Source organism: Argopecten irradians, chromosome 9, assembly GCF_041381155.1.
Source record: "Argopecten irradians isolate NY chromosome 9, Ai_NY, whole genome shotgun sequence".
NCBI lineage: Eukaryota > Metazoa > Mollusca > Bivalvia > Pectinida > Pectinidae > Argopecten > Argopecten irradians.
This window is the reverse complement of record NC_091142.1, coordinates 13,144,718-13,169,527: the sequence shown is the minus strand read 5'-3', so window position 1 is coordinate 13,169,527 and position 24,810 is coordinate 13,144,718. Positions and strand designations below refer to the sequence as shown.

Sequence of the window (24,810 nt, the reverse complement as noted above, 5' to 3'; positions counted from 1 at the left end):
ATATAATTGTAAGTTAAGCAGCTTTCTTAAAAGTTTTTCAATAATATTGATTACACCTTGCTTATATAACTTAATTTAAAGATGCTCCACCGCTGACAAATGGTATTTTTTCACTATTAAAAACAGCAGCAGACGATTTTGTATTTTTCTTCAGTTACAAAAGTTACTTACTTTATACCATTACCACCATTGAAATGTTTGAGCTTCTAATTTTACTTCAAGTTAAAAATATGAAAAATAATTAATTGCATCCCGAAAAAAATCCGTACCACTATATCCTATATGAAATGAACTACTGAATGAGCATGTACCAAAGGCAAAATAAATTATTTTATATTATTTTTTGTGTTAATTAGACTATTATATACACGATTAAACACCAATTATTGTTCAAATGATGGATATCATTTTTGGTCTGTCGGCGGTGGAGCATCTTTAAATTAAACTTGCAATAATTTAAGTTAACCTATATCTTGAATAAGATAACAACATCTCATTAATGTAGATAGTTTTAAATTTGGTATATTCGTGTTGATAAATCGATAAAAAAGAAGCCTGGAATATTGTACCATATTTAATTATAGACGCATATCATGCATATTACAGTGTATTTACTTAAGCTGGTATACTACAAATAGGAGAACAAAACATTTATACTTTACATATAAATACATATGGCATATATCAGTATGTATAATAAACCACACAGATGACGCAAATAAATAACTTTACTCTGCAACATACTTTTAGTACATAACATAAGATAAGCAACATGTTTTAGACAGCAACAAGAACACTACGGAATATTGCAGTTGTCGATTTTGGAAATGCATTACTTCTAGATTGGAAAAACTTGGTTCGGCGACAATCTATACCCGCTTGGTTTTTAATATGTCAAAGAATGAGAAGGTGAATTAGTCACGACAAAATGTAGGCTGATATTACATTTAGTATTGATGTATAGCTTACACCCAAACTTTCTAAATGTATCCCTTCTATCGAAATACTGTATACATGTAAATTTTAATACAAAACGATCTTTAAAGTTGTATGTGCCCTATTTTTCCTTACTTACGAATCAAGATAAGATTTTTTCCCCATATTATTCATAACCAAAAGTTACGAACATTTTGAAAATTACAGTTGTTTCAATGCATTGATATTAATTTTACATATACAAATAAGAGCAGAAAATGATTTTTAGCAGAACTGTCAAAATTCATTATATGTTCATCTATAATGAAGCGAAATGAGTACCTCAGGTCAGACCATGAAGCCAAATTGTCGTCAACAATATCATTTCACATTTTTTTAATAATTGTAAACCTTCTAGATGTATCCCTTCAATCGAAATACTGTAAACATGTAAATTTTAATACAAAAACGATCTTTAAAGTTGTATGTGCCCTATTTTTCCATACTCACGAATCAAGATAAGCTTTTAATATATTATTCATAACCAAAAGTTACAAACTTTTGAAAATTACAGTTGTTTCAATGCATTGGTTTTAATTTTACAAATACAAATAAGAACAGTACTGTCAAAATGCATTATATGTATATCTATAATGAAGCGAAATGAGTACCTCCGGTCAGACCATGAAACCAAATTGTGGTCAACAATATCGTTTCACATTTTTGCAGTGTTATGAATAATTGTAAAGTGATTTCATACATTAGGCATAAAAAAATTTACAGTATATAATTTCTGTGTTATAACTGACGTTTATAAGGCATCTGAAGCCATTTGAATGATTTTCACGACTGAATTCATGAAACCGTATGGTTTTCTATCGATTAATGAAGAAAACTTCACATGCCAAAATGTCCTCCCAGTTACGGCACATATAACTATAACTAACGTGTTAACGCAATGGGTTTTTTTCACGTTATCGACATCGTGGTTGTTCAAAAGACGTACAGAAAATGCAATTAGCACAATCATATCTTAGCGCAGCATTTCTGAAGCGGGAAGCGATAAAATCAGGTTACCGCGAAAATATTTATGTTTACAGTATACGATGACCAAAAAGGGATATTTTATAATAACACACATATAATACTACACACAAGTATATGCGATTCCGGTATGATATACATTAAGTATTATTTTACAACATTAAACAATACAACACATGATATGGCAATCAATACCTTCATTACATAACATCGTGTATTTCGGGTCAACGAGCGATACAATAATTTGTTGGATATAAGGATAATATTATTGTATATTAACAAATGCTGCCTTTAAGAATTAATCATATATATCTGTTATGTATATACAATCATTAATATATAATTTAACAAAGCAATCACAATTATGACAATGCCCCAATAACACATTTCTAAATTCAGTTATTTGAAGTGTAGATATCGACGTCTGCTACAACATAAATCTGGGCCCGTTTGTTCAAAGCATGATTAGCTTAATCACATGACAAGCGGAATTTTCATTTCCCATTTGCTACAAAATTTGTGATCATATCTTCAATAAACTCAGCAAGTAAGTAACGAATGGAGTTCTAAAGATTTATAATATATAAAATTTTGTTAAATTCGTATTACCAGAAATGATTTGATCTTGTTTTGAAAATTGTCGTTAAATTGTGATTAGTGTAATCACGTTTTGAACAACTGGACTCTGAAGACAACAGTCAAAAACAGTTACTTATATTTAGCCAGTTATGTTCGCGAGTCAAAATTGTCGCGATTTTAACTTAATACGAGAAGTTAAATTCAAGCGGTTATCAATATTAGCGATTTTGCTTAAAAGTATATATGATTTACTGATTTGTCAATAATTCGCGGATCACATTTTCCCGATCATAGCAATACCGAGCAAAATCGTGAAATATCCCCGAGAAAATAACAGACTACTAGTGTATGGTAAATTAAATTACTAGTAAATTAACACAATGTAATATCACTTTAAATATACAGCACTACAAAATGTACTATCACTACGGCTTGCATGTAACGCGTGTACATACTGAAAACGTGGTATTTTTTGCGTGTTAATTTTTTAAGTTAACTTTCAAACTGTTCGTGGCATGACAATTTTCCCGCTGTGTATATAAATCTACCAGTCACATGTCAGGATTTAATTTGATTTATATGTTTCGCGCGTGGATAATTATATTCGCAAAAATTCAATGAAATATTTTCAATTTTGCAATATTTCGATGAAGTTGCAAAATAAGCGAAAAAGTCCACGCCGCATATAATTTCACTTTTACAGCATATAAGAAACGTAATGTACATTATTAGGTGATCTACTAACTGACATTTAACATAAACATAAGTTAAGTTTTGAGCAAAATACTCAGTATTTATTGTAGCTTAATTAAGTATCTACATTAGATTATCAAATGTTATTGCAAATGTGTATCTAATTCATAATCACGAGAAAAGCTTTGCTGATAGTGTACAATCTACTGTTTTATTAAACCTTTAAAATGTTCTCAACATGGTCAAAAACCTGAAAACATTTCCTTTTTACTGTAAACGTACTTATTCCGTCATATTGCAGAGTTAGTTCCCTTGCAGGAAGGTATCGATTGTTAAGTCACTATTGTGTGAGCACAAATCACTTCGTTTTCTCCAAAGAAGAAAGAGTTGTTACGCTCGCAAACACACGACGTCACAATCAATACCTACCCGCAATGGCAGATAACTCGGTAATATGCAAATACAGATTCCTGGCGAAATCAAATTAAGCGCAAGGGTGGCGCAGTCATAAATTACCCCAATCCCTACAAATGCAATGTAAGCGATATAAAAATTATAATGCGCGCTATCAAATCTAAGTATAAGAATTATTTGACAAGTTTGGGCAATAATGGATTCGCGCATTCACAGTTAGTGTTGTATCAAGAACAACTTGCAAAACATATAATTTGATCAATCATATTTTAACATAACATTTCTAATGCGGGATGCGTTAAATAATACCAAAAGAATGACGTTATATATGTTCGTTTACAGTGTGTTGTCATAACATCAATCATAGACTTATCGAAAGTATAAACCAAGAAAGGAAGTATGTGTGTGCAGTGTATATTCCCGGACTATAGTCTGCAAAAACTTAGCTTAAAAGACGTCAACGCCAGGGCTACAGGATGTATTACCATGCAATACATCTTAAGCAATCTAAGCAATGAATAATTATATGGAGCTTAAATGGTATATTAGAGCACTAGATCATTTTTGTCACAAAGACGATGGCAAGATCTTACTATATTGTAACATTTTGATATCAAAGACATTTCAGACATACTATATCAAAAACTTTCTTTCGGGTGCATTTAATTTTCGCGAATTTTTTTATCAAAGTGAATTCGCGAGAGTTTATCTCCGCGAATGAACATTTACATCAAAGATCTTGAAAAGAAACTCTTGACAATTTATAAATCCGCGATTGTTTATCTTCGCGAACTTGCTTTAAATGGAAAATCCAAAATTAAATATTCCCGAAAAATAGTTGGTTTATAAACCAACTTATTTTCGCGTGCAATTGTTGTCCGCGTAATTCGCGGGTAAATAAAAATCGCGAATATCAATCGATGTGAAAATGCTTCAAACACAGAAACAGTTGAACAATATGAGTCCAAATCTCAAAATTAAATCCCCTCGAATTAGCCACAAAGTTTGAAAAGGTGAAATTAAGTTACCAAGAAAAAAATTGGTTTACAGTATATGAATGATGCACTGAACGTCTTCTAAGTCAGTGATATTACCAGGTTAACACACTCGTTGATTAATTTGCTTATATTTCAGTTTCCGCATCATCTACCAGTTCATAGTCGAGGAGGTGAGCAAACAAAGACGACTCCCTGTCATTTGAAAACCTGGCGTAAATTTTCGCTGTGCACGGTGTACTTCCGGTATTGATATTCCCCTCAAACGTATATGCCAGCTTCCGCTTAAGATGATGCCAGATTTCTCCGATCACTAGGAACACCTCTACCGCTTTCGGTACGTCCACTCGGAACGTATAACGCTTGTGGGTCATAAGGTCACCTGACACAGGCTCGTGTAAAGTGCACCGCTGCCAACGATGGAATGTTTTTGGAAATACGTTTACGGCAGGATTTGGTTCTTGGCATATAATTAAGTACCGGTAAGCACAGTCGAGTGTCTGAGCCTCGTTCTCGCCGTCTGCGGCGTAGAGGGAGAAGATATAGAATCCTTCTTTCGGACATCTGACCATGTAATTCGCCAGAGCGTCCGTCCTTGACCTTAGGAACACGTAACGGTCAATATCCGAAACAGAATTGTCACTGACGTCAAAATATTGAAATGTATGTGTGAGTTTTATTTTTTCACCTAAACTGAAGCTAATTTCAAGGTTTTCGCCGTTTGACACGATCAAGGGATCGAGTTGGTTTTCTTCTTTCATTTCCAACCTCTCCATCACGGGGGTCGGGCCATAGAACGGGACTGGGGGGTATGTTGGAGAGGCCACACCTAAAATCTGTTTACAGTTCACCAAGAACGAGCACGCGCTCTCAAGACATTCCGATTGCCAGTAATCTCCCGTGTATATGGAAAACTGGTACACACCAGGTTTGGGCAAGTTTATGGTAAATATGGCCTCGTTTTTAACCAAACGAAGCAAAGTCCGACCTTCTATCGATTTTGAGCTTTCACCAGATTTTTCATAGGGCTCCAGTAAAGAACCGAATCCTAAGATCTTTGGCGTAATCACTCGAATTTCTACCATGCCAGTGTCCGTGTTCAAAGAAGCACCATAGTTTGAATAGAATTTTAATCCGTAATTAAAAAATGGCGACTTCACAACTGGCAGATTTTGAAATTCTGAGAACGGCAGAGGGATGTCCATCAACTGCCAAACGGACTCATCAGGGTAATGTTGGTAGATGTAGTCTTCGGGGTCAGTTAGGAAATAAAACTCATCATATTTGTGAAACATTTGGGGCAGGTCATCTTTGTGACCAGTCACATGACGTGCAGCCCACGTGCAGTTGACAATTCGCCAGTTTCCATCAATTGCAACAGCTGTCCACGAGTTTCTGAAGGTGGCACCTTCTATGCGCATGCCTGGCTTGTAACCAGCGCCCTTGGAATATCCCAGTATGATTTCACAGTGCAGCCCAGCAAAGCTGAAGCAAAAAAAAAAAAGATTTCCATTTACTGTAAATGACGGCGTGAAATTCCGCATATGCTCAACATCATTTCAATAGAGAGTATTATGATAGAAAATTAAAAGAAAAATGATTTTATTTTCATATTTTCATAACCGAAACACTTAAAGCGGTTACTTATGAAATTCTTGAGGTAAAAAGGAAAAACAGTTCCATTCCTTGAAGTACTAGGTAGTAGAGCAACCGTCAAGTTATCATTCTTAGTAAAATAATGGTCATACATCTGTCCCTTCCAGGAAAAGATAAGACGAGTACATACTTGCAAAGCTTCTTGAAGAGCTGATGATATGTTTCTTTGCCACTTCGAACGCCCTTCAGTATAGAAGACCTTGCGTTTGGACGGATGATTTCGTGGACGTTATGCTTGCCTAGGTCCTTGGCAATTACCCATCGGAAGAGGGCCCTAGAAATGGAGATGGACAGTTTATTCAAAATTGTGAGATGAAATATCTGACAAAATATTAATATGTATACACTATCATCTTCTGATGATGAATTATACAAACAAATATCTACAATATTAGCATACATGAAAGGTGTGGACCATATAGCTAGCGTTTGATATCTCTTGAATTACGTGTGAAATTCCTGAGTAACAAAACACTGTCAACGTTTGCTATAAAGTTGTCTGGTCGTTAGATAAACGAAAATAAACATATTCACGTACTATCATTGCGTTCACACGAATGTTCAATAACAAAACAATTTTCACCTTGCTTTCTGTAGTTCATTTGCACAGTCCCGTGTTAGGTCTCGAACTAGCTCAGTAAAACTTCCATATTCTGTTCTTGCGATCTGAAACAAGGAAAATTGGCATGCAAAGATATCACATTTTGGACACCTTCTTCTGTTAGCTACAAACCATCACCTAAAAGAGAGAGTGAGTATAAGAACTAGCATAAGCATTGTTATTTTTATTAAGTCTAGGTGAAACAGAATATTCTTTATGAATCTTTATGAGCGATCTTACCTCTATTGCCCTTTTATCAATGATTTCGAATTGTGCTGGACTAGAATAAAGTTGTGCTTTCTTGCTTTCGGGTGGTACCACAGCTGGCCTCATCGTATGGTCGAATAGGGCACTCCGGTCTAATATTCTGTCCTGTAGAAACAACACGGGAGTCATTTGTTTGTCGCCTTGATTTTATAATTGCAGTTGTATAAACATATGTATTTTGTTAAGTGAACATAAACTTGCATAATAATTATAAAACTAATCAAACAGTTGATGATGTCAAGGATGAGCTGTAGAAAATAGAATAATTTAATTGGATCGATCCAAGCAAATATTCCAAAGCCATGTATTGTCAAAAATCGGTATTTCATACTACAATTTTATTTGACAACGAATACTGAGCCTGTATCAGTATTTAAAGTGCCTATTAGCCCATATGTATAGGACTCTAACATCAGTTCCTTGCAGCGTTGGGACGTGTTTACCTTTTCTGCAATAAGCTGCATCATTTCCATGCCGTGCCGCTCCAACATTTTAGCCATCCTCGTCTTCTCTTCTGCAGCTATCTTGTCTATCATGGTCTTCATCTGTTCCTCACGTGACTTGTTGAAGTGCTCCTCTATTCTCTCTCGCTCCGCCATCAGGTTCGGAGACTGACCCTACGTGAAGTCAAACAATAGTTTTATTGGTATAGACGTTAATTACGAACAACAAATCTAATTCATTTACCCCCGATTCTGTCTGATTCCAGTATATTAGTATTTAGTGATTAGTATGGCTTTCCATTACTTGAATAATAAAGTAAAAATTTGACGAAAAGCCAAGAACAGGTTATCTTAATCACATTGTCACTGGAAAAGTTTACTATAATGTAGCAGACAACTCGATGTTTTCAAAGTCCTTTGTTACCTTTACACTTAAATGTTGTCATACATTTATTGAATTAACATTTATGTCATTGTATACCAACAGATAATGGAGAGGTTAATTTACCTGTAGACGCATCTGGTCGAAGGCTGAGAGGAGTTCCATGGCCGCCACTTCCTTCTCCTGGCCGATACTCTCGTCCAGTCGACGTGTCTCCTTTTCACGTTCCTCTAACAGGAAGCGCTGAAGACGATCCTCTTCCTCACGGTGCCGCTGTTCTAATGTGGCCTGCGCCGAGAACACCCCGGTATCGCTGAAGTCCTGTACCATGGGCAAAATAAACGTAGGTAAAAATAGAAATTCTGACATAGAATAAGTTACATTTTTTTAGATGGTATAAAATAAGTATATTTTTCCGTGTTGGTTTTAGTAAAAAAAAAATCGTATTTTTGTTGCTGTTGGTGTTTTAGGTTTCTTTCGATGTTGGACTAACATTTGTGTTGGTTGAGATAATGTCATTGTTACAGAAAGACTAAAAATAGATTTTAAGAATATACCATTCCCTTGAGATATTTACCTGAAAACTCTGTAGAGGCGGTCGTGGCCGATGGTACCGACTACCTGACATGTTACTATAGTCTAGACTAGTGTTGTGCATGGTCCCCGACATAAATGTACCGTTCATACTCCTAGGCGTCACGCTGACTAGGCTGGAGTCCGCCGAACTGGTCGCCATCTTGGGCGTCCCCGGACGAGGACTGGACCGGGGACTGTTTCGGGGACTAGGTGTAGGTCGTGGACTTCCGGATCCGCTTCGAGAAGAAGAAAGACCAGGCTGTTTTGTTGACTTTCCTGCAAGCTGTATAGATAAAACCATTATCAGAATGGTTTTGAAAGATATTGAGGCATAACCAAAACAAACACCAAATATTATCAGCGTCTTGGTGGGCGTGATAAACGTTTGTTTGTTTTTGCTATTTTATCTCATAAAATACAAACAGGAAACTGATTTTTAATTATAATCTTAATAGTACCAGCTTCATATTTGACATATGCTATCTACCTGTACGACCCAGAACGTATTTCCCCATTTTCCGATCGCTTAGCTGATTATATTGACCGTAAAACGCATGTTTCTTTTTATTTATACCAACCATTATAAACAATTGTGAATTTTGGTTCTGTATTTTCGTCAGTATCTTTGATATAAATGATATGTATGCGCCTACTATCTCGGTCGCCTGTGCCACATCACTCACGTCAGGGTTACATTCCGTGAGTGATTAGCAACGCTGACCCCTACTGACCCTAGTTGACCTTTACCACGGAGCTATAAGACATGGGTTACGTGCTACTACGCACATATGACACCTTCAAGGGAAAGTAAAACAAATGCGGTATTCTCGTAACAGTTATACACAAACACTTCAGTTGTAGCTTTGTTTTAAGGCTTGAGCAACATGAAGACACAGTTGCCCTTTGCAGACATGAATAGGTTAGAAATTAACACTATACATCAATTCAAAATCGTTTTAAATATCAGTAAAGTAAAATGCCTGAAATTTATGGAGTTACCGAATGATAAGCCGTAGTAGCAAATTTTTTTATCAACTATTCCCTACTGTTGAAACAAATGATGACACTGTTCCTAGTAAACAAATGTTCTTAAGACCTTTTTAAGATTCAATATTGTAAATTGTCATATTTATCAACAAAGACTATAAAATGTTTGAATAAATTGTTTTCCGGAATGTCCTAGTCAAATTCTTGCATTTTATTTCTAATTCAAGTAACGATGTTAGTTGCATTCAATAATTAATATTCTTTCCTCTGATATGTTTTGCTAGTCCTACGACGAATGGAAAACATTGCAGCCTAATGGCGAAAGGTGTTTAATAACTTATTCAATACGATGGTTATATGATGTCAAGTTTCATAACGAACTAAAGAATATCTTCAATAACGCTCCCAGTCAATAAAAGTAAACAAATAATGTCTCTCTTGAGTGCATTAAAACGCTCTACAATTAACTGATTCTTATCTATATTAACGCTCTAACTATTGATGTCGTCTGCAGTACTCTCGTTTTGTATCAATAATTAATCGTCATACTTCAGTGAACACTGAACAAATAATACTTCCATGCTAAAGTAAAGAATGCGTTGAGATTTCCATTTGGATAACGCATTCACCCACCTGCAATAATTGCTTTTCTTAAAATCACATTTTCATTGTTCCTTTTTAAAAGACAAATGCTTCACAAAGATCATTATATTCGCAAAATTGTTTGAGAGTGGCAAGGGTGCATGCAAACTTATGTAATCTGAACTGGGGAATGTTTTGCAGAAAAAAGGAAAATGTTTTGTATCAGAAGTAAGGTTTTGTTTATGTAGATGTAACAACACCAATTTTTAAAATCGTTTTAAAACGTCCCCTAGCATATTGGCGTTTGATATCACACAATCAAAGATTTTAAAGGACTCTGAAGTTAACCAATCGTGATCTAGTGATTCAAGGCAAAATTAGTAAAAGGATATTTCTCCTACCTAGACCGGAGGTTCGGTTTATCTTTAAAAGCCCCCCAAATAGAAAATCGGTAGACCGCAAATGTAATCCAACAATAGGGGTGTTATATTGCATGTATTAAATCTAATTTATTTATGTTGACATTTTATATAACAATATAGTTCTACCTGCAATAAATGTACAGCAGTAGGGAGAGTAAAGCACGATACTGAAGTAAAATGGTATAAAACAAATTCTATTTCGTTGAAAATCTTCTCATAAAACGGTTGAATTCAGTCTAAACTATAAATAAAATCTTTGCCTAATAGTATCTTCAAGAGAGTGAATTTTTCCTACAACATCAGTTAGCCAGATAATACGTGCGACCATGGAAATAGAGTCATCAGTGACAACCTTACATGTCTATTAAACTACAACATACGGTACATCACAGGACATCGCTGACCAGTGTCCGAAATGTCCGGAGGGGATGACCAAGGTCATTCAGGACAATGTCTATCATTCATTTACCTGCAAAATCTCACATCATCTGACACATAATGACCTAGCATAACATTCAGTCCGTAAACAATTGTGTCTCTGGGATTGTGATAAACTCGACAACATAACAATGCATAAACATGTTGTTTACATCGCTTTATCAGTGTACATAGTACGTACTGAAGACCTTATACTAAAGCTCTAGCCATTCATAGGTAAGAGTTACATTACCCATTTCGTGAGCAGGTGTTTTCAATATTGATTAAGCTTATTTTAGCTGTGGCGACTCATCGGTGAAATAAATCAATGAATTGAAAAGTGAAAATTGTTTTGATCTCGTGAAAGAGCTATTCTGATATAACAAATCCTCTACCTTTGCAAAATGAGTAGTGCACACGGCTGATATACAATCCACCCAATGCCAAGCTAGGGAAAAGTATTATGTAAATGACGTATTCCGTGTATGTAACAATCGTTAGGATATCTTTAACATGCAGCGTCCATTCAGGAAGTCGTAGCTGAAACACGTGACAATTTCCTCCATGTATTTAAAGCCTGTTTACTTCTACCTGTGCTAGCATACAAGTCCCTTCTTGTCACGGAATAAAACACAAGTTCACCAACTGTACACACAAGTAATTATTCTTTCCTTAGACATAGTATTTAAATTTACACGAAGAGTTTCCCATGCAACCAAGCTTTCCATTGACCCAGATTGACTTGCCATAATGCTAGTAGCTATATATATATAACTATTATCTGAACGCTCTACAGGTAAACATCAATATATCTCGATATGGTGTGCCTCTCGCTGTGTATAACGTGAATAATCGTGAGAATGCCTACCTGTGGTGGACAATGCACAAAGCATATGATGGCGTCTAGTTGTGTCAAGATATCATGGCGTCTGTGAACGCTGTTTCCCGATTTGTTCGGTATAAACGTGTAGTTATGCACTGTTGTAACGTAAGCTATACCTTTAAGGCTGTCGTCGGTAGCTAGCTGCCTGACATTCCGATACGGTTGAGTCCCGCCGTATGTATACATACGCTATAACCACAGACATAGTACTAAGTATATCTGGACGGTAGGGTTAGAAAGCAGGGAACCTCAGACCAGGCCAGGTGAGATTGGTGTTATCATGGTTCTAATTAATCAATAACAAGCCTACCGGCTGTTGACAGTTCACAGGAACAGGTATTGAAGGGTTCGCCAAAACGCAACGTCGTCGACAACAACCGTACTTACGTACAAGAGATCATCCAACCTCATTTCTCTTGTACAAATTAACAGCCTGCAAGAAAATAAGTATTTTCGCATTTTGTTTTTCATTTCAATCAATTGACTACATTTATATAATGCAGTGTGAATGTATATGCTTGCTTAATGAGTAGTCTCTAGGTAATGAAGAATTCGCGAAACGCAAACTCGCCAAGAACAACCGTAAGTCTTTACATCATGTTGCATAAGATCATCCAACTGCAGTTGATTAAAGACCACATTTCTCCTGTACACACTACCAGCCTGCGAGAAAATAATTATTTTCCCATTTTGTTTTTCAATACAAGTGACCACCAACATTTATATTATGCGGTGCGAGTTCATATGTATTCTTAATGAGGAGTCACTAAGTCGCATTCAGCATTTTTGCAATCAAAGTCATCTTTGTGCTTCTAATCATCATCTTGTGTGCTTTTCCTTTCGAACTGAGAGATTTATGCCTGCATTTATTCTGTCTTTAGTTTATAATCATTTCAGCATTTTCAGATACTTTTGTATCCATGTTTGTGTTAGCTTGCTCAATAAAGTTCATTTGCTGAATTAAACACATAAGTGATTTTAGAATTGATTTGTTGTGGAAGTGGTTGCAACTGGTTGAACTTATTTCCATTGCCTTTTGTTTCACTATTTTGTTAGCTGTTCAATAAATAAAAGTTCATTTATTGCATTTAACATATATAACTTTGCTTTGTTGTAGGAGTCATTGTAACCGGTTGGCTTTGTTTTCAATGTAAGTGACTTTGATGGATATTGTTGATAATTTCAAAATCAGCTTTCCACTTTCACTTTCCCTCGCAATTGTTTTAATCTGAACCATATGATGAGACGAAAGTACCATTAATTATCATATTATTGACCACTATGGAAACTAAGTACTTGAAACAAAGCTTTCTCGAGCAATAAGATGCCATGTATTCTTAACCATACATACCCTGACAATATTGTCTTGTATCTGTCAATACTAGTAGTCAAACATGCACTTTCTACATTCAATGTTGTATATATATATGTGTGTATTCTTTGCGAATAAACATACTTTTTCATCTCATGCATCTCATGATTTTTAGGAAACAACAGGTACAAATTATATTGCCAGACTTCAATATTGATCAATTGTGCAACTGAGATGATAGAATCCCTTCCATGTGCAGCATCCCCTAATCCCCCTGGACGAGATATACATGTAATAAGTAATCTGATTTTAAAACATTGCCTGCAAATGATGGGACCAAAAGGGATAAATACAAATAGGTCTAAATCCACTTCGGTGTCAAACATATCACTTTCTTATTAATCAAACATATGACGCGTGATTCGATCTCCTCTATCGATGAGTATAGTTGTAATTATATCACGCGGCGTGGCTATAAAATGTCACTTTGAATGAAATAAAGATCGTCTATCCTCGTATAGTGAGAATCCAGATAATTTCTGTCTTTGTTTCATCACAGAGTGTGATGAGTGTCTTACTCGTGGCTTCACAGCGCTATACCCTGGTCAAAGCCGACCCTTGTCCATCGTTGTAGGTTGTAGTTTAGTATTCTGGACTCGGGGACGGAATCCATACGACATGCGTCCTCCAATCATAGTAAGACCAATTGAGATTTACGGAGACAGACCGCTGTCCGTACTCATCCATAAGTAAGTTAGGCAGGTTTCCGTGTCCGCGATAAGTGTGTTAGGTCCTACCAGGTCTTTACATCCATATCAATTTACCCACCAGATGCTCCATCGGAAAGGCCTAATCCGCGAACGGCTGGTCTTATCTTGTCCTTAATAAGCAGAAAGCACCATGCATGGTCACAGACCTTTCACTTTATTAGAAAAAGTCAGCTCCTAATCAGGGAAGTATCATAATCCGTGATTTGTTTCCAGCCGAGTTATGAAATATCAATGGTGCCTTCACCATTTATAATTTTGTGACATACAAAATGAATAGTAATGGAAATTCTTAACCGTTACTGACGCGTTAATATCGATAACCTTGGTGCTGGTTGCCAAATTATCTCAGAAACAAAGGAAATGTAAGTAACTCTTGAACTAGTATATAGAAAATAAGAAGAGGATGCTCCAAAGGGACAAATGGTCTTTTTTGATACATTGACAACCTTCCATTATACATGATTCCCTCAATCTTTTTTTATGCTGCATGACAGGTTGAACCCATGGTTCAAAGAATTGGATAAGAAATTAAAACTTGCCAGAAAGTCAACAGACTTTTGACGAAAAGCCAGATGAAAGATCACAAGACCACCGCATTCGTTCTATAATATCAGAATATCACACATAAAATAACATAAAGCATATATCCCAGCTGTGGTTATAGAAGAAATAGGAAAATACAATGATCCCGGGCAATGCTTACCTGCTGTATAGCGTATTCATGCGTGTTTTAGATGTGGTGGATTCCCACGGTGATCTAGACTGTACAGTACTTTGTGATTTACATGTTAACGCTGTGATCATAACCGGATCTACATATCAGTATGGTATCACGTAGTTCACAATCACATAGTCTGGTATATATAATTCCATCTATAATTATTATAAGTGCTGGGTAAAGTGAAAACTGAATACCGACATCTAGGTAGTTTTACCTAGCCAGTTGGTTAATCCTAGTAGAGGAAACCTTCACATATAGCATTGATTTATCCAATGCAGTGTGATTCCACAATCATATCGTCTGGTATGCTTCCATATGTAATTATTTTAAGTGCTGGGTATAGCAAAAAACTGAATATCGTCATCAGATTCTATAGATAGTTTTACACAATTCAGCCAGTTGATATAAAAAAAATAGAGGAAACATATGCATAGCATTAATTTATCATATGCACTACGCACTGTGATTTCTGAAAGCTTGCTGTACACATTAAAAATTACCAAAGATTCATCAAATAAAATATATACAAAACATGCATCTGTGCATGGCCTTATTTTACTAAGCTACACAATGTAGAATCATATTACAAATAAGCAACGTAAAATTCTGCTTGAGGAAAAGAATTGAATTAATAATTGTACAATTGGGACTTGGACTCTTGTTCTGTTCTTAATCTGGTTAAAATACAGATACACAAATATACTACAATGAACTTTTACTTCAAAAGCAATTGCTTAAGGTATTGTTTAATAAATGTAATTTGGTCCCACTTTGCACATAAACTGTGTCATCATGCAAATAAGCAGAACAGTCAAATAAGCAAAACAACTTCAACTCCATCAGGTGAATACGAAATCTAAACCTGCGAGAATGCATAATCCAAAACTGAGTATTCACAAAACATAAACCTAAGTGAATACGAAACTAAAACTCAGTGAATGCGACACCTAAAACTAGTGAATACGAAACTAAAACTTAGTGAATACGAAACTAAAACTTAGTGAATGCGACACCTAAAACTTAGTGAATACGAAACTAAAACTTAGTGAATACAAAACCTAAACCTTAGTGAATACGAAACTAAAACTTAGTGAATGCGACACCTAAACCTTAGTGAATACGAAACTAAAACTTAGTGAATAAAAAACTAAAACTTAGTGACTACGACATAAACCTAAGTGAATACGAAACTAAAACTTAGTGAATGCGACACCTAAAACTTAGTGACTACGAAATTAAAACTTAGTGAATACAAAACCTAAACCTTAGTGAATACGAAAATTAAAACTTCGTGAATACGACACATAAAATTAATTGAATATGAAAACAATAAATTACTGAATATTAACCATACAATTTTTATTGGTGTCCAAAATTGAAATTCATAACATACAAATGCAGTTTATTTACCTAAAATAAAAAATCTTCACTCGACTCTATTGCGATATATCACGAGACTAATGAGTCTATTTCCTGGACCCGCCGTGAAAGCTTTATAAATCAAATCACGTCCCGACTCCATGTCTATAATCAGTGAATATCAAGTATGATATCACGTTTTTATCTTTCAATAGAATTTTCTCATTCATTTCCACATTTTCAGTGATCTTGCAAAAGATAACAACTGTCTGTCAAATTACCAGACGACAAGGCATCAATAATTAATTGTTTTTGTGTCAACGGCTTGGTCGTCAGATGACAAGAGATAGCACACGTCACAATCAATATCTTCAGCATTATCAGAAACCGTATCTTCACATTGCAGTTGCCATGGCAACTAAAGATAGTGGTTAAACCAAGGTTAATGACAATAGCTTTATTTACAAGATGGCCGATACCTATATCACTGAGATTGAAGTAGTAACCATAGCAACACTTTTAATGGATGGATGCACCTGAGAAACATGTATTTGCTTACCATCCCGTAAAACTAGGTGACAAATGATTTGCGCGTCGAGATTGCTGTCATCGATGACCATCAATCCGAAGTATGCATAGATAAAGCGTCTAGACCATTTCCGTTTGACTCTACCATGAGATTGCTTCCATATGATGTCAGTTCGAATATAGGAGCATGCCATTTGTAGACATTACACACGAAAGATTTTAAATGTTTTGATTCAAGGATTTTTCAAAACACTCAAGATTCAATGTCTATGGTATCGTTCCCGTTAAACGATCAACAAGGAACATCATACATGTGTTAGGGGGCCTAATGACGTCTAGATTCATATCCCAATAGGCTCGTAGATAGATGAACGGAAACCAAAGAACGAAAGAAGAACATAAATATCAAACAGAAAGCAACACATATTGAATTTTCTTGGCCTTTCGATTGGAGTATAATCAATCACACAAATGCACTTTTGCTTTGTAGTCGCCACTTTTGCAAAATGTAAATGTGAAAGAAAACTTAAAAACTTAAGAATAAGAATAAAACTTAATATTTGCCATCGAAGAATATGGTAGTTAAAATTCTTGCAATAGCTAAACAGATCCGGACAATGTCTTGTTAAGTATGAATTACTTATAAACATATACAATGTACTTTCCATTAAAAAAATAACAATGAACTCCAGTAACACTGTCCGTGGTGCGCACAGTGTGTTGGTAATATGAGAAATCATTTACATATACCAATCAGATATCGCGTACAGGTAGCCTAATTCTGTCATAACAAACATGTCAGCAAATTAAAATTTCATTAATATAGTCATCAGGGTTGACAATTTGTAAACATTAATTTAAGTGCATAGTGTGTAAGGATATATTGACGTAAATATTGTATCTGCGATGGTGTATAACACGTTTTATGCTCTTTAACATCAGATCAAAGGCTTATATACTGAAGTTTTCATCTTAGAATCATTACAGTGGATCAAAGATTATGATAATCAATATACTAAAGCAAAGAACATTTTTAACATTTTCAGTTTGAAAATGACAACGGTATATCCAAAACCCTAAAATAATTAAATATATACTAAAGCAATGAACATTTTAACAGTTTCAGTTTGAGGATAACAAAGGTATATCCAAACCCTAAGATAATCAAAAATATTTTTAAAGAAATGAACATTTTAACAGTTTTAGTTTGAGGATGACAACGGTATATCCAAAACCCTAAAATAATTAAATATATACTAAAGCAATGAACATTTTAACAGTTTCAGTTTGAGGATAACAAAGGTATATCCAAACCCTAAGATAATCAAAAATATTTTTAAAGAAATGAACATTTTAACAGTTTTAGTTTGAGGATGACAAAGGTATATCCAAATCCCATAATCAAAATACTAATTAATATATCTTAATCATAGTACAGTGTATATGAATCATTCACTTGAACATGACTTTTACCAAAATCACATTGAATAGAGCTTTGTAAACAATGCAAACTTTAGAGAAAGCATTGGTTACAAATAACATCACCGTGAAAGTTTTCTACGTACAAATCTCAAAATTAATCACTCGCTAAAATATCCACGTTTACAGTAATGTATACACTGAAATAATCTTTGATGAAATGAACACACGTTTTATCAGCATACAAAGTTAATGGATCAATAAACGCGAAAACAATCACCTTGAAATATACAACAGTAATTTTTAGTTAATATTGTAAAAAGGAAGATAAGCAAAATATATTAGAAAGGTTCACTTTTGTTACAAAAGGCAAAATGTATGACAATTTTGAAGATTTTTTTTTGCTGTCATGCAATGGAAAGATGAATGGACACAACTGTGGATAAATTTACAGAATGGCCAAGGCGTCAATAATTTGGAGGTTACGCCGTGGGAATCCATAGTATCTCACAGGATGTTACTGGTTGGAGGACGTCTCCGCTTGTATAGTTTATGGTGTTTATGACCACGAAAGCCAAACCATCAACTCAAACTGGTGTCACGTCCAAGTCCTCTCCGCTCGGAGTCAGGTTCCTGTCACAATGTATGAGCTTTGCTTCCATTAATGGAAACTGTAATATGTTTTTTAACATCTAAGGCCATTTAAGGACCATTGCTTGCATTGCACTAGCAAAATGAAGCTTTCAGTGTTATCTTAAACTGGGCAACTGTCATAACCAGCAGAATACGTTGTATAGTCTTTATAATCTGCATCCAACAAGAAAGTATTTCTTCAGCTAAATGTATGTTTTATTTCATTCCACTGGGTTTTTTTCTCAAAATGTCTACATAATGATCTCAAAACGGCTTAGACGCGACTCATCGCACGAAAAAGAAATTTAGGTCAGTCAGTGTTAAGTTAGAACTCGAGACAAATAATCATCTTCCCAGAAGGCCTCTAATTTCATTATTCAAATGTTATGGTCATGCTAACTAGTGCTAATTTATATCCGACACCAGGTGGCACTGCGTTCGCTTTTTCTGGTTATTGAGTCAATTCCAAAATATATATTAGCAGGACTGCAAAATAATGGATGCTTTGGATTGCTGTAGCATAATAAAATGTCCATTAATATCCTTTTAAAATGCAAAGAATCCCTACGATTGATTTCTATCCTTTGGAATCCAAATAACAAAGGTCAATCCGCACGTGCTGTGAGGTCATTTGGTACGACCATGTTCTGTAACCTAGTGGCAGGGTAATGTCTAAAAAATGGTCATTGGGTTTAATTTAAACAGGGGTTAAGTAGGAACGACAAGATGAAAAACTAGTTCATCCAGTGTCAGCTGGTCAAACAAGTACATCCTGAGTCATACCGAGGCTGGTACAGAAATCGAGGTCCCGGATGTAGCCTGGTGCCCTGGCCTACCCATAATGCTCCGCATAGTACTATGCGGAGCATTATGGGTAGGCCAGGGCACCCAGGGCACCAGGCTACCCCGGATGTACCATTACCTCTAACATTGGCATCGACTGACTTCCTAATTGATATAATTTTAACCACGGAACTGTACATAATTTTTTTTACTTGTTTACATGCATTGTTCTCTTCACTACAATGATATGCCATTCGATTATTACAATAAATTTCATCACAAATCATAATCAGTATGCATATGGCATTCATTTTTTTTGTAGTTTTATATCTAGTTGAATATATATTGAAATGGATTGAATTGGTCGCAATTATACCAAAAATAGCATCTCCATTTAAACTAGTTCATATTTTGAATAATTACTAGCAATATATGGATTAATAATATAGACCTCAGAACTCTTCGTTTTGTAAAACCCACGATTTCAATCATTATTTCATTAGCATTCGTGTTCATTATCATAAAGATTGATTTCATTGGTGTATGAATATCCTTTATATGAATCTAAAAAGACTGTGACGTCATACCACTAGCTGACGGCAGACAGAACAGCTGCTTCTTCGGGTCAAAGGTTAATATGCAAATGAGTTGCTGGGTAGATACACCTCTTTGTGGTTGGTGAGAGATTCTGAGTCAGAATGACCTAGCGTAATACCAGATATTGGATAATGTCGAGCATGGCATGATACCCTCAAGTTCATAAATGGTCAGCTATTCATTTTCTCGCCAGAACAATCAGACAACTAAGGATTATGTTAATTAATTGTGCAACGTCTTGGTAATGTTTTGTTTTCTTGAGTAGTTTTTCCATAATATTTAACATGTTAGTCATTCAACTCCGGTTGGCGATAAACCCGTGAGGTTGTCTGTCTGTTTAGAAAAAAAAAATCTCTTTTAAGTTTGTCAATCTTATGCACATGATAATTATCAATTTGTCATCGTTTAGATAATAGCAACGCAGTGCAAAAGTAATTTCGGCAAAGCTTTTCAGTCAGACGACAGGAAACTTCAAAGTCAGAACCACGCGACTAGACAATGCATATGACAATTCAGTATAAATTTCTTAATCAATAACAATTACGATCGTATACTTAACTAATAAACGAGTCAATTACATTACATTATTTGACAGATAGGTCATCCTATTTATATAAACCTGGGAATAAACGATCTGTGGTATAAAGATTAGCCGAGCCATTAAACCGAGCGGTCCCATTCATCCTGTCAACAATAGAATAATGACAATTTTTATGTGTAGATTCTGTCCATAAACCTTAAAAGGTCATGTGACCCCATAAAAAGGTCAATCCCGACCAGGATTTGACCTAATAGACTAGGTAACGATAGGACTCCAATTGTATTGTATACGTGTATATATCTATACACTATATTGTATATATATCTATATATATATTTAAATATAACTTTTGAAGTTTCACAATACTTTCTATATACAACGTTTGACTTGCCTCAATAATTCTTCAAATAACATTTGAATTGCCGCAAAAAGTCTCTTCTAGTGTCCCCCACTCAGTGAATCCATAAAATGTTTTAAAAGTATTACTTAATGAAACTCAATAACTCTAGTGTAAAATTGCATACGCTATAGATTCATCAACATTTTCTTATCGTTCTTACAGACACATATTTTGTATATTTCTTTTTTTGTCTGTGAATAAGATTGAACCGTTATTTTTGAGAGAATCAAGAAACTCTCTAAGTCCACCCGTAACTATTTGCTTTTGTAACCGTAAAATTACATGCAAATCTCAAGTTTGATCAATGCAAGATCTTTAAACATTGCTTTAATGTATGCAAAGTGTCTACCTTTAAATTCCAAGGTCAAAGGTTACTTGAATTGAAAAGGCATTAATGTCCTTGCTAAACAGTATCTCTTTTTATTGACCGTGAGCTTGCATCAATGAAACTTCAAAGACATTAAACAGTGAGACTTTCTTAGGACAAAACATTCGTCAGTAAGTGTTGCGTCTGAACACGTACGCATGCATATGTGTAAAAGCAAGTGTTCTGAAGCCCAGCGAAATGTATTACAAATCACATCGTGTTGTAATATTACGTGTTTATCGTGTTGTAATATTACGTGTTTATCAATGCCCTTCCTATAGCAATTAAATGGCGATACAATCAGCCATCCACAATGTCAGGGTACAGAGACTGAAACGCACTACTTCAACGTCTTATTCATCCACAATACAAATAAATCGTCTGGTTCTTTTGATTCACCTTGCAATTTGTAGACTAATTTTCAACTTTCTTATCGGGTTTTTGATGTAACGTCATATATTATGCAGTTGTTTCATTGCAAGAACATCATACAAGAACATGGCAACCATTCTCAGCATTTAATAGTGCACAACAATTTATGCTAATAACAGGACTCATAATAATGATTTTAAACAACACTTTATGATAATAAGAAAACAATCTTTCGAAGCAACACTAATGCATATACGAGGGCCATGATTCCAAGCATTACAGCATAACATGTTATGCCAAAAAATGGGGAGTCATTCGAAAGAATGCAAAACACTTTGTGCCAAGAAAAAGACAACCATTCGAAGCATTATTGCAAAACGCTTTTAAATGCGAAGAAAACGGCAATTATTCGAAGCATTATTGTAAAACACTTTATGCTAAGAAAGGGGCAATGATTCGGAGCCTTCTTACAAAACACGTTATGCCAAGAAAAAAAGCAATTATTCGAAGCATTATTGCAAAACGCTTTATGCCAAGAAAAAGACAACCATTCGAAGCATTATTGCAAAACACTTTATGCCAAGAAAAGAACAATCATTCGAAGGCAGCATTATCGTAAAACACTTTATGCTAAGAAAGGGCAATGATTCGAAGCCTTATTACAAAACACTTTATGCCAAGAAAAAGGACAATTATTCGAAGCATTATTACAAAACATTCTTATGCCAAGAAAAGGCAATTATTCGAAGCCTTATTGTAAAACTCTTATGCCACGAAAGGGGCAATCATTCGGAGCCTTATTACAAAACACTTTTTGTAAGAAAAAGGACACAATACGGAGCATTACACCTTCGCTAGCCAAGGCTATTCAGTACGACACACGCCATGTGTCCAGCGAGTATCGTACTAAATACCCTTGGCTAGCGAAGTTGGAAGCATTAGTGCACAACACTTAACATCTCCATATTGCCACGATAATGAGACCGGTAAGGTTAAATGTAGCAGAACAGATTTTCGCTAAGCTACACAATATATGATATACTTTATTGAGTATATACACATGTAAATGTTATCAAAGTCAATAACATACATACATTAGATCGTACATGTTATATGTATGCGTGCAATTACAATGCAATGTATGACCGAATCAAGAGTCCTTTATTTTTATATTGGACATAATAATTGATTTTATTTTGAAGAAATTCAGGGGGGGGGGGGTCAATTCTACGCCGTCGGTTATTGTTGTATTCTACCAGGGTAGTATAAACGCCATATTAACCTCACCAAAGGTCCATAACTGATAATTATCAACAAATTTACCAGGCTTAGTTTTCTTTGATAGCATATCCAACTTTTCACCATTTTACCTGGTAATATTTGAGGAATCTTGGCTTGATAAAGCATATCATTCCCTTACTATTTACAAACAAACAGTCCTCTAACTGGTTGTTAGACGAAGACTGGTCGCTAGACAGAGGTACATCGTGGAGGCCTTGGTAAATGGAAAGCAATATCATAGTTACTAGGTATTCAGTACCGATAATAATGCGGATATATATGGTGAGCCGAGAGATAAAGTTGTTAACCGGTTACGTGCCTTCACTGATAAAAACGACATGTAAACATTGAAGTGACGTAGCGTTACAAATATGTCTAGGTATTTCATAACAACAAACAAAAATACCACAACTTTAAAAGTTAAAGTCATTAAACGAGAAGAATTAAACAGAAAAAAAACATACAATTAATTATTGTACAAATCCAGTGTGATAGTTTCCGTGTATGAAATTGGGGTTACTTACCCAAAATCGTGACATTCTGTAGATTGGGTGTGGAGTGAATTCGTTTTCTACAGGATTGGTCTATGTACACATGTTTAACTAAATCGTAAGCCCTAAAGTATAATAGAATCTAGTACCGTGTATTATTGATTCCTTGTATCTTTATATCTCTGGTGTCAATTCAATTTCACATTTTGATTTTTGATGGACATTATATATTTATCATTTACTTCGGTAGTAGACTAAAACATCAGTTAAGGCACACCATCCTCGATATTCCAGTGGTTACTATCACTGTCGTTATAACCACTGGAGTGTCGAGGATATAGTCTTTATAAGCACATGTTCACTGCAGCCGGATTTTCCTCTGACTCCAGATTTGGACATTTCTTTTTCGATAGGTGTATGCACATGTAAGCACATACCGTGATATTTGAAACACGTGCACGTGCCCCAAATAGAAATTAATAAACATGTACATTTCATAAGTCTATACATGGTCATATATACATACTCCCATCCCCTTCTATAATAGTACGTACCTGTATGACATGTTGAGTACCCCCCTGGGGTAAGGCATGTGTGACGTTAATGGGCTGCCCCTCCGCCTGAATCTGACGGATGCCCTTACCCACGTGGGTTTTGCAGTACACCTCCTTGTCGTTGGTACCATTGGCATCGTTCCTGTAGAAGGTCTGCATCGTCAGGGGTATCCCACACACACGACATCGGAAGCACTGTCTGTGGAACAACACCCCGACATTCACTTGTTCGTGGATAGGGGTAGATTTGTAACACCTGTGACAGGGGTCCACTGCAGCAGGATAGGCTGCCCGATCAAATTTAAACTCGTACAATGTCGCCCTCTCATACGTAAAAGAGTATGAGTACGTTCCGTCATCTCTCCTCCCTTCCCGGACATCAATCCGGACCGGAACGTCCGACTCTTCACCCGACATTATATATCCACAGGTGTAAATTAACGAATTATCCAATATTACGGCAGTCGTTGATAGGAATCGTCATGTTTACATGACATTATGTATGTGAGTATACAGGTAAACCTTCCAGGTAGGTCCACATACGGACGGAGTATACATATGTATGTGTGACCTGATTACGCTACAACATACCTGGCTGTGTTAGGCCCCGCACCTAGCATATTATTGAGAATAGGAAAACCGTTACAGGTATAAACAAAGCCACGGGTAAAATTCAACGTGGCTATATTTATATATAGTTAGCGTACGTGCCTTAAATTAATGACACAATACAAACTAACTATCAAGAGTCTACATTCATGTACAAACAAAGGAAAAACTGCCCTCAATTTTTCATTGATCACATAAATTAAAAATCTAATACTTT

General features: G+C 35.5%; 1 protein-coding gene across 4 annotated transcripts; it reads right to left on the bottom strand.

Moving 5' to 3' along the window:
* Positions 1–561: 561 nt before the first annotated feature.
* LOC138331522 (hillarin-like) lies at positions 562–24,559 on the bottom strand. Of its 4 annotated transcripts, XR_011209697.1 has the most exons (9): positions 23,985–24,559; positions 8,567–8,848; positions 8,116–8,310; positions 7,608–7,781; positions 7,138–7,269; positions 6,880–6,962; positions 6,427–6,570; positions 3,490–6,125; positions 562–3,282 (listed from the first exon to the last, which is right to left on the bottom strand). XR_011209697.1 is itself a non-coding variant. In XM_069279204.1 (8 exons), exons 1-8 carry the CDS (start codon positions 24,399–24,401, stop codon positions 4,769–4,771), a joined length of 2,784 nt encoding a protein of 927 aa, XP_069135305.1. In that variant the 5' UTR covers positions 24,402–24,559; the 3' UTR covers positions 3,306–4,768. The 4 variants fall into 4 exon arrangements, 3 of the variants coding, with proteins under 3 accessions (XP_069135305.1, XP_069135307.1, XP_069135308.1); XM_069279204.1 differs by lacking the exon at positions 562–3,282 and having other exon boundaries at positions 3,306–6,125; XM_069279206.1 differs by lacking the exons at positions 562–3,282; positions 23,985–24,559 and adding an exon at positions 11,842–12,057 and having other exon boundaries at positions 3,306–6,125.
* Positions 24,560–24,810: the final 251 nt, after the last annotated feature.